The sequence below is a fragment of the Apium graveolens genome, chromosome 1, assembly GCF_009905375.1.
Source record: "Apium graveolens cultivar Ventura chromosome 1, ASM990537v1, whole genome shotgun sequence".
Taxonomy (NCBI): Eukaryota; Viridiplantae; Streptophyta; class Magnoliopsida; order Apiales; family Apiaceae; genus Apium; species Apium graveolens.
The window spans coordinates 179,444,390-179,462,328 of NC_133647.1; the positions used below are offsets into that span (position 1 = coordinate 179,444,390).

Here is a 17,939-nt window from a genome sequence, read left to right on the forward strand (position 1 = left end):
TTAATAAAATTGGGAAGGTAGGATAAAATAAAGGATTTTTTTTTATAAATACCGAAGTTTTACAAAATTTTAGCAAAAATGCTTTCACTTTTTAAAAATATTTGTAAAACTATGTGCAACTATTTTTGCAACCACGTTTGCAACGTAAAATTATATATAAAAAAAATCAAAAATACGTTCTAATTGCAACCATATTTGAAATCTAAAATGCAACCTAAAACAGTTACACAATTTACACTAAATTGCAACCTATTATGCAACATCGTATTTTTGCAAATATTTTCAAAGTAAAATAGTATTTTTGCAAAACATTCAAGTTAGAAAAATTGCAAGTAATTTTACAAAAGTAGTATTTTTGATAAATTATCTAAAATAAAAGGCAAAATGCTTATCTAAAAAAAGTCAAAAATATATTTTATGTCCATCCATTAAATTTAAATTTATAACCCCTGAACTATGTATCTAACCATACTAACTACTCGTATATACATATTTAAGAAAAACTTTATATTAATCTAATAATTTATACAACCGCTAGCGGTTGAATTTATTAGCGCTAAATAATTCAGTTGACGGGAAAATTCCCTCCATTTTTTGATGGAGTCAAATTCAACTGCACAAAAAAACCGGTCGCACTTATTACTAAACTCAACTGTGGGCGGTTGTATTTAGCCATGCCCAATGAAACAACCGATATCGGTCGAATTTAGGCCGGTTGAATTTATGTAGTTGAATTTATGCTTATTTTCTTGTAGTGACCAGTAGGTGTGGGTGGTCTTGTTACTGGAATTTGTGGTCGTCTAGTCCGCTCGACCGGCTCGGCGAGCGATGTTGTAAAAACCTGGGCTCTTCGGGTTTCTCCGAAAATCGTAGGGGAACCAGAAGAGCCGGGTGAACGGCTGGATACCGACCTGGAGGCATCAGTTATGAAAGCAGTTGATATGGATGAACCTGTTCGGGTCCATCTTCCCCAAGGCGATACCCATCTGGCCGAAGAGCCATCTGAGAATCTTCAGCAACGGGACCCTGAAGCCACACTTGAATGCCGCTTCAGAAATACCCACGACACAATCTTCGTAGCCCTTCGGCACGCCCAGAGTATCGTAGATCCGTTCGTCACCTTTGGCAGCATAAATCCGGAAGTAGCCTCGTGGGACGGGATAATCAAAATACATTTGTCCCACTCTCTCTTTCGATAGCTCCAAACGGTTGTTAGCCGCAGAGTAGGCCGCTAACGAGCCAAACGGATCCTTCTCGGTTCATTTGGGATGAGAGGTAGAAGTCCCCGCAAGAGTATTTGCTCGGTCCATGTCTCTGTATTCGAAAATAAAGAGACGAATTAGTTCATGTACTCGGATAAACAACAAAAAAAAATTTAAAAAGACAAAGGGACCGAGTACATATCTTAAGACCGAACGAACGACTCTTAAAGTAAAGCGCCTAGAGTCGGCTCCCGAAGGACGTTCTACATACGAGGTTTCCCGAAGGAAGTTCTTGCCCGCAAAACCCTTTTGCATGTCATCTTTAAACTCAACAGGAAAAGAAAAAAAAAGGACGGAACATCCGAGGTCGGCTACCGAAGGATGTTCTATAGCAAGAATTCCCCGAAGGAAGTTCTTGCTCCAGAACATCTCACATGCCATCTTTAAACCCACAGATGTCCCAGAAAAGAAGAAATGGTGCCCGGGAAAACACCCCATATACAAAAAATAGAATAGCAAAAGAATGTGCATGCAAAACTCGAAAACAGAAAAATAAACATTACAATAGAATACCTAGAAAAGAAAGCAGATTTTGAGATGTTGTTCAATGGAGATTGGGTGATCTGGAAAGATGGAGTTTGCGTTGCCCGTCTTGCAAAAATTTGAGAGTATTTTTCTGGTACCTGGAGGCGGAAAGTAAAAAATAAGCTAGGTGGCAGGGAAGTATTTATATAGGCGCCCAAAAAAGGAACATAAACATGTGGGTTCCAAAAAACCCACTAATGAGCTTTTTAAAATGGACGGCCCGGATGGAAACGGTTGGAATTCAACGGCTAAGATGGTGCCATGAAATGACGTGATAGACAGTTGTCCCTATCATTACACCCACGATGTTGTCACCTGGATGAATGAAGACCGCGGCAAAACCGAATGATCGTCCTAGGGTTTCCACACCCCAAGATGGGCCAAAATCGATATCCATCGGCCCGACCGAAGGCTCAGTCGAACGACAGGGACATGTTAGCTATGAGCCTAGTAAGACCCAATGAACGAAAGCCCATTGGACGACTATACTATTGGGCTGAAGGCCCAGCGTGGCCCACACCATTCTACAGTTCAAGGCCCATTCTCCTCCTACCGTTAGGACCCACCGATCATAACGCCCCCATTTCACTCCTCGTCTTTACTCTAGAAGTAACGGGCGAGCATTTATGGTGAGTTTGGGTATAAATACCCATGGGAAAATAAGACAAAGATAAATCTATTCACGTACTCTCATATTCTCTATATTTTCTTGTTATTCCCAAAATCTACTCTACATCCAGATCACTTATTCTCACACCAGAGATAGACCTGGCAACGTTCCGTGTCGTGTACAAACGTTCTGTGTACTTTCGTGTTTTCGTGTACCAGATCTTAAACCCGAACCCGACCCAGATTTGTATTCTTATACCAATTTGATGACACTAACCCGAAACTAATATATTCGTGTTTACTCGGTATAGTACACTAAAGTACACGGATTATATACGAAAAATATTAATTGTTAAAAATGCAATAGATAATTAAATGGTGAAGTATTCACTCACGTATTTAAGGAACAATAAAATATATTTTAGTATTTACAATCATATATATGTTATTTAGGATAGGTAAAATTCACATTTGGTATTTAGTATATAAATATATATTATATATTTTTGAATTTTTATTTATTTATTTATTCTGTCTACTTCCGTTCCGTGTCGTGTACCTATATTGGAAATCCAAACCCGACACTAATTATATTCGTATTTTTTCGTGTTCGTGTACTTTCGTGTTCGTGTATTTTTTTTTCGAACTCAAACACTAATTATTCGTGTCGTTTCGTACCGTGTTCACGTGTCGTATACCAGTACTGTCAGGTCTAACCGAAGCTGAATTGGGGGACAATGCCTCACATTCTCTTCCTTTTCGGGTAGCAATCGAAGGACGTTCTTTACAGGTCGAAGACTGTTCTTTTTTATCGAAAGAATCTGGGTGTAACAATATATAAGATGAATACTTTGAATAGATGTATACATATATGCTAACAAATTAAAATGCGACAATTTTTTTTTAAAATGGATTGGGAAACGTTTTACATAGCGCTGCCTAAAATTATATTCACTTGACTTCTTATAATTTATCATACTAACGAAATTTTGTCTGAAAAACAATTTTAACAAACACTTGCAGTATTTCATTTGGTCGATTCAATAAAATAATTTTATATGGCATTTGGGGCTAATAAGCGGGGGCAAGACCATTATCCATGTACGATCTATTTTGGTCACATCCAAAAGCCCAATTTGAGTTGGGGAACTTTTCTTTTCATTTTGAAACAAAAGGGTCAATGACTTTGCTGAAAGGGTCCCAGGCCCAAATTCACAAATATATTAATTTTAACTATTTTTGAGACCCTCTGTTAAATAATTTTTTTGGAGTTTTATAGAAGTGAAAAAACACACGTAAAGTACATAAAAAAATTATTAAAAAAATTACAAAAACAACTCTAATACAAGTTAAATACTATACTGAAAATTGATGCGGATGTAAATTAAAAGTGTTATGAAATTATGACACACATAAAACCTTTACAAATTTCATAATTTTTGCTCATTGGATGTCGGGATCGCCGGCCCAATTATGTGCTCTATTTTATCACAAGAAAAAGGCCATTTTGTTTTCAACCGTTATCTAATTTAATTTTTGAAAATAGAGGAGCAATGTTGAATTGTGGAGATGGGGGGACTAATTCAAACGAGTGGCATTGGGCCATTCAACGGAAAAAGAAGCTGTTGACAACTATCCTTTGGCTTTCCTTTATCCCCAATCTAGTTATCTAGATAACACCTACCTTACCTTCCTCTCCTTTAGTTTCTGTAGCACAATTCTACTACTACAGTTGTACAAATATAATATATTAAAAAAAATACTAATAATAATAAATTCAGAGACTAATTGACATTCGGAAATGCTCATATTATTCCCACTTACATTACCGTGGTGTCTCCTTCATCATCACTTTACAGGGTCCTCCACAACAAACTATATATCCACTCCATCTATGCATTCAACGCCCTGCTAATTAAGGTACCCTCCCTATTCTTATACCCTGCTTCATTTTTCCTACACTTTAATGAAATTATTCTCCAATTATATAGATAGGTATCCGTTAGGATACTAATATATGATCCTATTAAAAAAAATTTCGTAAATATTTACATAATTGTAATATTTTTTTAAACTAGTAATACTGGATGTTGCATGATTGTGATTTGAACTTTTGCGGAAGTTCAAACACAATCCATGTTCCCAAACAAATCTATATAAATTTCAGGCTTTGAAACTAGACTTTTGTAACATTGGGTGACGGTCAATGTAGTATTTGTAAAACTAACCTCTTACTCCCGAGTTTTAATTAGGAAGGAAAGCAAGTGGTGGGTGAGTAAAGTAGTTTCACTTGCATCCATATTTGTACTCCCGAGTTTTTAAAATGAGCGAAAACAAGTGACAATGAATGTAAATTTAACAAACTTCCATTCCAAAACTTTCACTTCAAAAGTGGGATGAAAGTACTTTACCTCCTTATCACTTACTTTCTTCCCTTTAAAAAACTCGGGAGCGAGGCCTAAGAAATATGAATCCGTATGAGCACGATGCGAATGGAGAAAATTCTAAACGATGTGATAGGGTGAAAGGTTTTCAAGTGTCAAATTATGTTCAAGGTTTGCTGGATGATGAAAGTGCATGTAGCTGACTCGTGCATGGTGTTTGGTGGGATTGTTATGTTTGTGGGTAATTAAGGAGACGGTCCAAGTTGTTAAAAGTTTGTCCTCTGCTCAGTCCCAGAATATCATATACTTGTATTGCTAAAATTACAAGTTATATTAGTAAAAAAAATTAATTCATCGAAAATAATGGCAGAATTAGCATTGTAGTTTGAATTAACAGCAATGAAAAATATTTTGATCCAAGGACCGTATTTCCTTTGGGCTTTTGGTCAGTTTTTTCCAATTTGAAAGTTGAGCAGGACGGCCCAAATGTTTGGGCAATTAGGTAGTCTGATTTTATTTGAATCTCAAAAATGGCTGCCTCGATTTTTTTTTTTATTTTTTTCTTTTTTATTATAAGTAGTCCGTAACCGCTACCCTGAATAATTACTTTTACTAATTTAGTATATGCTTTCATTTCATCTTCTATTTTTTATTTTTTTATTTTAAATTATGCAATCATTTCAGGTGTTAAGAATCAAGGGATAGAGAATGATTATTTTCTTAATTATTCCGTAAAAACCTGTACAATTATTTTGTCACAAACAGGGGAGAAAAATTAAAGTTGGGACGTTAAAAAAAGAAGATTAATAAGGCTGGAAAATGAAGAAGTGCATGCTGCTCTGTTGTGGTGCCTCTGTCAAGTCCCAGGTATGAACATGTTTTTTCAGTTGTTATTTTTGCCAAGTATTTTCACTTATTTTTTCAATTGTTTTTGATATCATACGAACGTAAGTAATTTTAAAAGGTTTAAATAAAAAAATATATGAATAACTGAGCTTAATTTCGTACCAAGTTTCTAACACATTGATCTCCTCAATCGAATAACTAGTTGTAAGTTGTAACAGAAGTTAAAATTAGAACAACTCATTTTTCGTTAATCGGTTAACGTACGTTAGACTAACGTACTAAACGTTTCTTTTAGTTGTGGTACATTGGCTAATCAACAATAACAAAATGAATAATTAATTTTAACGTTACTGCATTATAGATACTTTTTTTTAGGTCCCTAATTATAAATATAAATTTATAAGTAATTTAATTTTTTTTTATTAGAGTCCTTTTATTAAAATCAGATCGACGTCGTTAGTTCCGAAGCATTTTTGAAGGTACGAAGAATTATAGGCCATTTTGAAAATAATTCCAGTTTCTAAACTTAAAGCTTAAGTAACCAAATCGCTCGTTTTTCAATACTCTATTAATCAACATCGTCAAACATCACTAAATTAATCGACTCAAAATCCTAATTCCATTCAAAAATTGAAAGTTTTCCAAACTGAATTTTGATGGTATAGATGGGTAGAGGATTCAAAAATGAGCGTTTTGATTACTTAAACTTCAAATTTGGACATCAAAATCAACTTCAAAATTGTTTTTGACTCTCTGAAACTTTAAAAAACGTTCTTAAGGGATTTGTCACGTTATTGAAAAACTAACGATATAATTCATATTTTAACGGAAGAAATATGATAGGAAGAAATCTAAAATTAAATTACTTGTAAATTTATATATATAATTTAGGGTCGTTGAAAAAAAGTACGATTTTATAATTAATTTTCCCCTAAAAAAATGTAATAAAAATAATTAAGTTTCAACTTAGACACCCACTTAGGCTCTGTTTGGGATTGCTATTAAAAATTATTGTGCTGTTAGAAAAAGTGCCGCTGGAAAAAGTGTTGTTGTAAAAAATCAGAGGACTGTTTGGTAATTTTTTTGATTCGTATATGTTTTGATGCAAAAAATTAAAAATAATGATGCTTTTTGTAAGATTTGATGGTGAAATCAGTCTCTGCTTCCCGCAACAGTTGAAAATCAACTTTTTCTAAAAGCATGGGGGGACTTGTTTTCTCTAACAACAGCTTTTAAGCCAAAAACACTTTTCAGAAAAACAGTTTTTAAACTTTACCAAATAGTTTTTTAACTACTTTTCAGCGAAAAGCTGCTGTTGCTGACAATACCAAACACACCCTTAAACTGTGTACAAGTCCATATCATGTAATTGTCCGATGGATACACAAGTCCCAAATAAATTAAATATGCATCAGAATTTACAAGTTGGAATCTTTTAAATTCTCTGAAGTCTGATATAAAGTCGACCGTCCACAGAAAAATTTAAGTAAACGGCGTGAAAATATTGTTGACTTTATTATTTTCATTTTTAACAGTTAATATTCAATAAATATCGTAAATTTCTCAAAACTAGAACACATGCTTCATGACCTCACCACTTCTAAAAAACATTTCTTTTAAATATTTGGATGAGAATTGCATATACGTCACTACATTTCTAAAATTGGGTAAAAGTAAACGGACTTGCATAATGTGTGCCGACCCCACGAAGCCGCTGTAGAAGACTAAACAATATAAAAATATATAAGTTCAATAATTAAGCTCTGATAATTCAGCTATAATATATAACATACTATTTATAACAATTGTAATGCTTATCCTATTCTATTATGTTGTTCATAGGTCACCCATTATCTTGGATGTATCGATTAAATTAAGGCATTGTAACTGTTTTATTTAAACTAACATAATAACTCGTGCGAGTCACGAGTCATTTTCTAGAGTTTACTTATACATCATACAATTATAATGTTTTTAGCTGTTTTTTATTTGTAAATATTGTACAATGTCTCACGTGTATCAAATACAAGTTGATTATTTATCAATGTATATTATTTTCATACAAAATATTACCAAATTACACAACGTTTTAAATATAGCTCATTAAACAACATATATATATATATATATTCTTGTTTGTGTTGTATAATTTGTATTTAATGAATTAATATAAAAAGGGTAGTTAGTATACGTTTAAAACGAAACGATTAAATTTAATCTACATAATGTTATTAGTATGTTTACAAAGAAAAAGTTAAAAATAAACATATATGTCGTATACACAGTTGACCAAAAATTTTGAATTTTATTTAAATAAACTATATGTAGTGGACTATATTATTACCGAGTTCACTACTAACTTACAATTAACTTACTTAATTTAAAAAGATAAAAAATGCATAACTGAGGTCAGAATGACTTGCAATCATAATATACAATAATATAAAATTTACACTATTGTTAATATAAAAGTTGATTTTAATGAAAAATGTTAGTTTTTAAAATTTAACATATGTATGTATGGAAAAATGTTAGTTTTTTATTTACACTACTGTTAACAAAGTAAGATTAAGTTATATGTGTGTGTGTCAACATGTAAAGTATCGTATATTGCATTTTTTAGTAAATTACGATGGTTTTAATTATTTATATGCTAAATATTTGATTTGTGTACATGTATAATCATTATTAACATCTAGTGAGACAATTGATTACTTAAATAACATGAATTGTTCAAAAATTAAAATTATGTAATAAATAGATTGCAATAATATATATATATATATATATATATGGTATTCACATTATTACCTACAAACAATCTATATCTATTTTTTACGCAACCGAGTATCAATCATAGTTATAACATAAAAATATATTATATATTATAAAGACTTATTATTGATATTCATGATTTTTTCAGAATTCGAAGGAAAAATTGTAATCATATCATTATTTAAACCATTTTTAAGTTTCGTTCATTACGATACTATTCTCCTAAAATGAGATATTTTTCAATTCGAAAAAGTTTTATAAATATCAGTTGAACCGGTTAATTCTTTCAAATCATTGAACAATATATATATTTTCTTTAAATAGAATAAAATGCATTTAATCAAATGCTACAATATATTATATATATAACTTTTATTTGAATAATTCAAAATATATGTACAATATCATCTTGATCAATGAATATTGCTTATCTAAAAGAATTCTTTTTTAAAAAGCTAGTTTTTTAAAATGAAAAATAAAAAATATGTCGATTTAATCTATCAATGCAGTTTTAACAAATCTCGTGAGATCTCGTATAGGTGAATGAAATATCTCAAGTTCGATTCCTACAAACCACATCTTTTATATAAATATTAAAAATAGGGTTAGTTAGGCACAATACAATACTAAATAAATAACTAGTCTATATTAGTGAATTCTCTACTAACTCATAATTAACTTACTCAATTTAAAAAGATAAAAAAATGAATAATTAAATTCAGAATTACTTGCGATCATAATATAAAATAATATAAAACTTACACTACTATTAATATAAAAGTTGATTTTAATGAAAAATGTTAGTTTTTGAAATTTAACGTATATATGTTTGGAAAAATGTTAGTTTTTTTACACTACTCTTAATAAAGTAAGATTAAGTTTTATGTGTCTATGTTAGCATGTGAATTATCGTATGTTACATGCCTTAGGATATTACGATGGTTTCAATTATTTATATACTAAATATCTTATTTATGTACATATATAATCATTATTAATATCTAGTGAGACAATTGATTACTTAAATAACATGTATTTATAATTATTCAAAAATTAAAATTATGTAATAAATAAATTGTAATAATTTATATATGGTATTCATATTATCACTAACAAACAATCCATATCTGTTTTTTACGCGACCGAGTATCAATCATGTAACATAAAAATAAATTATATATTGTAAGACTTATTATTGATGTTCATGATTTTTTTCAATAATTTGAAGGAAAAATTGTAATTATATTGTTATTTAAATTATTTTTAGATTTCTTTCATTACAACTCTAATATTTCTTCATATATTAATTTGATAATATTGTATATTATTCTCCTAAAATTAAATATTTTTCAATTCAATAAAGTTTTATAAATATTAGTTGAACTGGTTAATTACTTCAAATTATTGAATAATATATATATTTTTTAATTGTATAAAATGTATTGAATCAAATTCTACAATATAGTATAGATATAACTTTTATTTGAATAATTTAAAATATTAAAATAATTCAAAATATTTGTACAATATTATCCTGATCAATAAATATTGTTTATCTAAAAGAATTCTTTTTAAAATGCTAGTTTTTTAAGTGAAAAATGAAAAATAAATCGATTTAATATATTATCGTAGTTTTAACAAATCTTGTGAGATCTCATATCAAATTTCAAATATTTTTAAAATCGGGACAAGTCCCAAAACACTATTGCGCTACCGGTGAAGTTAATAAGTTCAATACAAATAATTAATCGACTTGATCCTATAAATATCTCAAACACATCAATTTATATTAATATAAAATATCAAAAAAATTCATATTATTGGTAAGATATTCTCGTCGAACTTGTAATTTAAATTTACTAAACGTAGAATGTGACAATATTTTTCGGCTAGTCATGTAGTCAAATTTCGAGTAATTTTTGAACAATGGGTCAAATTTTGATTTCAAATTCAAAATAAACTAAAATTCATTAACTCATTATAATTCAAACTTATCTAAATATTTAATACCAATCTAGATTATTTATATATAGGCGATTCTATTTTCAATATATTATTTAAACATTATATATGTACATTTTAATTACTTTTTATAATAAAAAATATGTTAAAAATATATGAGATATATTTTCAAACTAAAAAATAATAATAAATAAGATAATAATTCATTTATGTACTATGCTTAAATTTATATCTGGAATTCAGTTCTTTAAAATTAATTGTACAAATATTCAAGTAACTATCATTTTTTTTGCGGAATTTAAGTAGCTATCTTTAAAGTAAATAAAATATTTTTTTAGCACACTTACATATTATTACATATTATGTGTACGATAAAAAGCACATGTGACAATATGGTGTAATGGTACGAGGTTGTATAGGAGAATGAAGCAACTCGAGTTTGATTCTTATAAAACCCAACTTTTATATAAATATTAAAAATATGGATAATTTAGTTTTTTAAATGAGATTTTGTTAATCTCAAAATATTATCCCCATGTTGTGCTATTATATATAGAAGAGATTGGATGGAAATGGCCTTTGCCTCCCGTAACGTTCCGTGAGCCCCGTTATTATAATTGTCTCCCCAAAATAGAAATAGTATTTTGACTCATGAATAGCAACCCCGTATACAACAAGCTCGTAAATTGTTACAAACATGATCGGTTAAAATATTTAAATTTGATTTCGAACTACATGTTCTCTTTAAAAATTTAATATCATTTAAATTATGAATTTTTTTAGTACGGATTTATAACTGGTGCAGTGCACTATTTTTTAAAATTTACTTGTTTTTTTATAATTTTTTATGTACATATAAATTATTATTTCTGATGTTGTTGTATTGTTTGATTTTATTTTTGATGATTTATTATAATATAATCTTGATCGTTTGTTTTTAAAAAAATCAGGTAAATGATTGAGATTATTTTTGTGGTACAAGATCAAAGCTTTTAATTTAAAATTTTTTGATGATGTATATATATAGAGGTATATATAGTAAAATACTTAATTATATTCTATCTACCCATGTATTATTGTTTCGTAATTTCATGTTTGGATACTAGTAGAACAACATAAACTTTTTATTTTTACGAATGATTGAACCTCTAATCATATTTATCAAGATTGTATTAATTAGTTTTTCATTCTTGGTCTTTTTTAATTGATCTCCTTTTCAAGTTATAATAAGGTTTTATTTTAATAAGATATAATCTTGATTATCTATTTAAAAAAAATTTAATTAATGATTGAGATTGTTTTGATAGTAGATCGGCCAAAATTTTAAATAAAAAATCTTTTACACATGTTATATATAAAAGATTTAATAGGTCCATAAACACATTTTAACTACTAAATTTTATAGGTCTTTCATGAGGTGGCTTACTTATATCCGTGAAAATTTATGTTGCAAAATTAATGAGTTAAAAGAGCAATTAGAAAATGCAAATTAAAATCATAAAGTGGGTTCACCATAAAAAAATGATAAATTACACGTAAGGGTTGACTCAGTTGATTAAACAGACGATAACTATCCTCTTAGTCACACGTTCAAATCACACGGAGAATCTATGATTATGACTCCCGATTCTTCTGTTGCTTAAATGCGGCTTAACTTAGTTCACGAGATTTGCTGACTATTACGTGAGCCCGTAGCGATTAACCAGTGTGTACCCGAAGGGTAGTGGTCGCGGATTATTTACGATAAAAGAAATAATAAATTATATCTATAATGGTTGAATTGATGGCTTTGCTTCTATCTTTTGGACTCCCGATTTAAAAGTTAACTTTTCGGTAAAAAAATGGGTTTTTAATCAAATCAAATATTTAACAACATGAAACCCCTAATATTGTTTTGGAGTTAGCAATTGAAATAGCTTTTTATTCCATAAAGCTATTTCTGAAAAAATTATTTGAAAGAGATTTTTCAAGTAGATAATATTAAAAAGTTAATTCAAATATTTATTTATCAAATATTGTTATTGTGAAACAGCTAAAATTAATCAGTTAGTCAAAATAATTTACTTAATCAACCAGTTAAAACAACTAATTTAAACAATTACATCTAATAATTATTCACTAATTTGTCCCAAAAATTATTTTTGAAAAACTACTTGGAAGAGATTTTTCAAGAAGATACCGCAAAAGATTAATTGAAACTTCTATTTAACAAATAATTTTATTGTGAAACAGTTAAAACCAGTCAAAATAACTTAATCAATCAATTAGTTAAAAACAATTAATTTAAATCGCTACATCCAATAATTCTTTACTAATTTAAACCGCTGCATCTAGTAACTATCCGCTAATCCACCTTGTAAAAAATAATAGAAATGGGCAGCTAGAAAAGCGAAAACAATAATACTAAAAGAAGAATAAATAAGAATAAAATTATGGGCCGCGAAACGCGTTATGGTCGATGAAACGGTGAGAAAAAGAAGTGCCAATTTTCTAACACAAACAAATGAGGGTGACAAGTAGTATTTCACCAACAATAAACTCAGTTAAATTACAAGTAACAAGTATATATATACACATGTAGTAGTGGAAACAACACAACTCATGAGGTGTTATTTCTTTCTGCTAAAACAAAAGTAATCGTACTACTCATTTCTGAAGAGGATCAGGTGGGGGATACCTTCCTCTTTTTATCATCTCATTTTTTTAATCATCTTCCTTAATTATTATTTTTATTTACCTCAATTCTCGGAGCTTAAGTACAATTACACAGATCTACACACACCATGATCATCTTTTCAGTTTTCACATATTCATTTCTTGATGATCATGTTTAATTTCTCTTCGTGGTCTATCTTTATGTATGTACATGTTTCCATGTTGCCTTTTTTGAATTCTCTACAGTACCTAATTCTGGAATATTCATTGTATCTGATTTCCACTGTTATCCTTTTGATCATGCTTTTTTTCCATGTTTCATCTATTTTTATAAAAATTCATTACTCATGAGAACACACGTATAATTCTGAATGTGTGATAGAGCCGTAAACGAACCAAGCTGATCCATATACTATCTGTGTGTATATGTATGTGTAGATCATTGTGTGTGTATACATATTATATATGAGTTGATGATGGTGATTTTGTGTGGCGTGTGTAATGATGAATTGGCAGGTTGAAGATATGGAGCCAGGTTCATACGAGGACGCCATTGCTGCTCTACAGAACCTTCTCAGGTACTACCTATACCTATGATTCCATTATCATTATAATATTATTATTTTATTTCACTTTTTATATTAAAATTTACATTTTATTTTATCATCTATTATTCGGGATTCTCAACTACAATAAATTTTCTCCATAATATCTGAAATTTCAATTTCATCAACATGAAAATGAAATTATCATGGCAGAATATTTCAGTTCACAAATATAGGGATTCATTTATGTTGTTGATGTGGGAGCAGTTTGTGGGGGCCAAGGGAACTTGTGGTTATTCTTATGTTTTGACTTTTAGTGAAAGTTGTAATGAAATGATTAATGTTTCTGGGAATTTGTGTCACAGTGAAAAGAGTGGCCTCGAAGGGGTCGCCGCCGCTAAGATCAAGCAATTAACCGCCGAGTTGGAAGCTGAGTTTAACCCGGTTGAGAAGATTCAAGCCGGGTTCACACATTTCAAGACTGAGAAATACGAGTATGTATAACCACTTTTATAAGACACTGTAGTTTTCACTTTTTTTTTTACATTAGAAATTGGTAAAGGCTTTTGTTAAATATGAATATGCTGTTTGTTTATATAAGTACTGCTTCCTATAATTATCATGTTGTGTAGTACTGTAGTCTGTGTCTGACTAGTGGTGCTGGTAAAGTACTAAAGTCTAAAGTAGAATTCTAAATTGTATTCTTGCATTTTGTTATATCTTCATGCTACAAGATTCCAACAGCATTTTTATATGTTGGAAGATTGGTGCTATACATTTGACCTGAGTGACAGTGGTGAATACTTTACTGAAAAGACCGTGATCTATCAGATAACATAACATGTAGATACTTGACTATCGCACACAACATTTTTTATCCGATTTAGCAGTAATTTCAGAGGGATGTTGTTTTATTAGGTGTATTGATTGTTTGTCTCCTGAAAACAAGTGAAGATGAATGAGTTGAGGTTTGATTGCATTTGACAATATGGACAGTTGTTGATTGATCAGTTGTTTGTTATAATAAAATTATTGGACGGCAATGTAGTTTCTTTGATTGCAGAATTTTAATTGGATTCATGCCCTGCCTCTTTTTGCAGAAAGAATCCGGATTTGTTTGGTGAGCTTGCCAAGGGGCAGAGTCCAAAGGTTAGTATATACATGCCGCCCAAAATATCTAAGTGTGATTACTGCCTTGCAACAAAGTTTTTTATGGTTACTAAACCATGTTGTGAACCTAATTGTGTATTCTGTATCTACCGTCCTGCAGTTTTTGGTGTTTGCCTGCTCAGACTCTCGAGTTTGCCCTTCTCATATCCTCAATTTTCAGCCAGGAGAAGCCTTTATAGTCAGAAACATTGCAAACATGGTCCCTCCATTTGACAAGGTTTGCACGTAAATAGAAGAAGATCTAGTATATGTACTAAACACATGTTTGAAAAATTCAGTATGCTATAGTTAAGTAGTTGGAGGGGAAATCAAAGTGATAAACTTAACTCACTGTCTGAGATAAGGCCAGTGAATAATAGGCTGGCTAAAGCTCAAACCTGTGATTATTATAATGCAGGACCAGTTTTGACTTCTGGCCATGGATAATTTAAGATGTGGTCTTATTTTATGATATTTGGAGTCAGTTGACCCTATATATGGCTAATGATTTAACATTATGTTCAATATTAAAAAAGTTCTCCTCTGGAAATTTTTGATGACTTCCTAAAATATAGGGTCAAATTTATTTCACAACTAGATCACTAACATGCATAAACTTCTAGGATCTTGTCCTGTTAGCCGGTAGTTGTTAACTATGTAACCTGTGTAGCTGTACCTTCACCAGAAAGGGAAATAAAGTTTTGGTTGTATATTAAATTAATAGATTTTAAGTCAACTTGATTAATGACTTAATTTGATTGGTTATTTGTTTAATTTTTCTCTTTCCTTTGCATTTGTTGAATAACATTTTTAAATTGTCTTCCTCTGTTTGTATGCTGCAGACAAAATACTCTGGAGCAGGGGCGGCCATCGAATATGCTGTAGTTCACTTAAAGGTGAAAATTATTTTTTTATCTTGTGGTACCATACTTTATTCTTTTCGCCTTGTTTGCTAATCTTTGAACAAGTCAAAGATAGATTAGGAGCTTTGAGTTGATAACAAATTACAGACTATAGTGGATGAGGGGCATGCGGCAAGTTAAGAAGTCCTATTCAGATGCCCCTGGTCTTGTCAAACATAATTTTCAAATATTCCGACACTTAAAGTTCTATTGAAAATACCCAACTTCTTCTCTTATCATTCTGGTCAGAATCATCTTATTGAGTGTTAAAAGTTGATCCCATAGTCATGGAGATCCAACTAGTTATTTATAATTAAAGTTGTGCTGGTCAATTGACCATTGATTGAACCGGAGACCCGGTTTAAAATGTAGTTGTAATAATGTAGGTATTTGATCCATTATTGTTGCTTTGTTTAGTAGTTGTAGTTAACAAACGAAGCAATCAAATCATAAAACGCTGTTTTTTTCCAGGTGGAGAGTATTTTAGTTATTGGACATAGCTGTTGTGGTGGGATTAAGGGTCTTATGTCTCTTCCTGATGATGGGACCACTGCCAGGTTACTCTCTTTGTGCCATACTATCTATAGTGTCTGTTTAGAGCATAACTATATTGATGAAGAATCATTTTGCCTGGAGTTCATCTATTATATTTACTTAAATGATTAAAGCTGTTGTCAACAAGTTATGGTGGGTTGATGGTGGTGTTTGTTAGACACAAATTAATCTCAAGTTTAAAAGTTTTTATTTTCAGCAGTGTCTTTCACTGCCCTGTTGGTGGTTTGTTTTATGAAAAATGAGTGCAGTCTAACGTCAATGTGACAAGGTATCCGGTCATCACTCATCATTTAGAGCAGTTATATGATAATCCTAAATAGGCATAGTAGATATCAGATGGGATCTCTTGTGCGATGTTTAATTAAAATAGCATCATGGAGGCGATGCTGAAGAGTCGCTTAGTTCTGGATGAAACCGGAAGTATACGACTCTACTATCATTTAGTCTTTTGGCAGAGTATTTCAGGTTTAGATTATTATTATTAGGTTGGAAAAATTCTTAAAACATTTTGCAAAAGAGGTTAACTAAAGGAAAGGATAATTCTAGAACATCTGAAATCCAGTTCTTGTGCAAAACTAATATGCATAAAGAAACGTTATCCCTCCAGTTCCATGAGTTCTCTTCATGTGTTATTCAAGGGTTGCATCCTTGCATTACAAGTCCCTTCCCTTCAGATAATTTTTTTCATTTCCTGCAAGTTTAAATACGTCGGTGTAGGAACCAACAACCACATGGATGGCTTGAAATGTGCACTAGATTATATAAGTTCAAATATCAATGCTGTTTTTCTTTTTTCTTTCAGTGATTTCATCGAGGACTGGGTGAAAATATGTGCACCTGCAAAGGCTAAGGTGAAAGGAGAATTAGGCCATTTGGCTAGCCCAGAACAGCACACATGTTTGGAGAAAGTAAGCCTGTCTATTATCACTTGTTTATTGTTTTACTAGATTTATAGAAAGAGTCTTCTACAGCACTTTCATAGTTAAATTTCTAGATATATCCAGTCATTAAATTAATTATTTCATCTTATGATTCTGACACGAACATAGATGACTTGAAGAACTTGCTGTTGTTTCTGCATAATGAACTTCAAACTAATTTTTTTTCAGTTTTAACTTTTTAACTTGTAATCCTATAACAAAAACCCTCAACGGCTGAATTAGGTGAAATTATAGCACTGTTGGAGTCAGCTGAATCAATATTTCTAATGTTGAATCATGAGAGGCTCTTTCCATGTCTATCTACCATTAACATTGAAGCCATTGATTTTTTTTTGCGTTGTGAAAATGTTGCAGGAGGCTGTGAATGTGTCGCTGGCGAACCTACTCACATATCCATTTGTTAGAGAAGCTGTAGCGAAGAACGCTCTGACGTTGAAAGGAGGACACTACGATTTTGTTCAGGGGTCTTTTGAGTTGTGGAGTCTTGATTTTGGCCTTACAACTTCAATCACCATCTGAGAACTTCTTTTATCTTTTTGTGAATCTGTGAAAGTTCTTTACTGTTGATGTTTACAAAAATAAGTTCCTGCAACTTGTATCATCAGACATATGTGGTACTTCTGTCCTTGAAAATTTATAGAATATGGTTTATTGGCGGCAATCTTTATATCTTTGTTTAATTTCATGACCCTCCGTAGCACATAATAGAGGATGTTCAAAGAAAGGCATCACTAGATGACAAGTTTGCATATTATTTCATATATAGTCCTTTCACATCTTATCAGAAGCTATTGTTTATTTCAAAGGTAGTCTTATTTAAGTTTTAATC

The 17,939-nt window shown here is 30.8% G+C and overlaps 1 protein-coding gene across 2 annotated transcripts; it reads left to right on the forward strand.

Annotated features, from left to right (window-relative positions):
- Positions 1-4,164: 4,164 nt before the first annotated feature.
- Positions 4,165-17,771, forward strand: LOC141672298 (carbonic anhydrase 2-like). Of its 2 annotated transcripts, XM_074478870.1 has the most exons (10): positions 4,165-4,316; positions 5,546-5,647; positions 13,535-13,596; positions 13,929-14,057; positions 14,664-14,712; positions 14,834-14,950; positions 15,555-15,608; positions 16,086-16,171; positions 16,972-17,077; positions 17,465-17,771. In XM_074478870.1, exons 2-10 carry the CDS (start codon positions 5,600-5,602, stop codon positions 17,627-17,629), a joined length of 816 nt encoding a protein of 271 aa, XP_074334971.1. In that variant the 5' UTR covers positions 4,165-4,316; positions 5,546-5,599; the 3' UTR covers positions 17,630-17,771. The 2 variants fall into 2 exon arrangements, with proteins under 2 accessions (XP_074334971.1, XP_074334976.1); XM_074478875.1 differs by lacking the exons at positions 4,165-4,316; positions 5,546-5,647 and adding an exon at positions 12,908-13,029.
- The last annotated feature ends 168 nt before the right edge of the window (positions 17,772-17,939 follow it).

Bases quoted from the DNA above. Each gene is read 5' to 3' on its own strand.
- LOC141672298 (XM_074478870.1), top strand. From the start codon at position 5,600: ATGAAGAAGTGCATGCTGCTCTGTTGTGGTGCCTCTGTCAAGTCCCAG. The intron at 14,713-14,833 runs GTTAGTATATAC...ACCGTCCTGCAG, and splicing joins CCAAGGGGCAGAGTCCAAAG to TTTTTGGTGTTTGCCTGCTC. The intron at 16,172-16,971 runs GTTACTCTCTTT...TTTTTCTTTCAG, and splicing joins GATGATGGGACCACTGCCAG to TGATTTCATCGAGGACTGGG.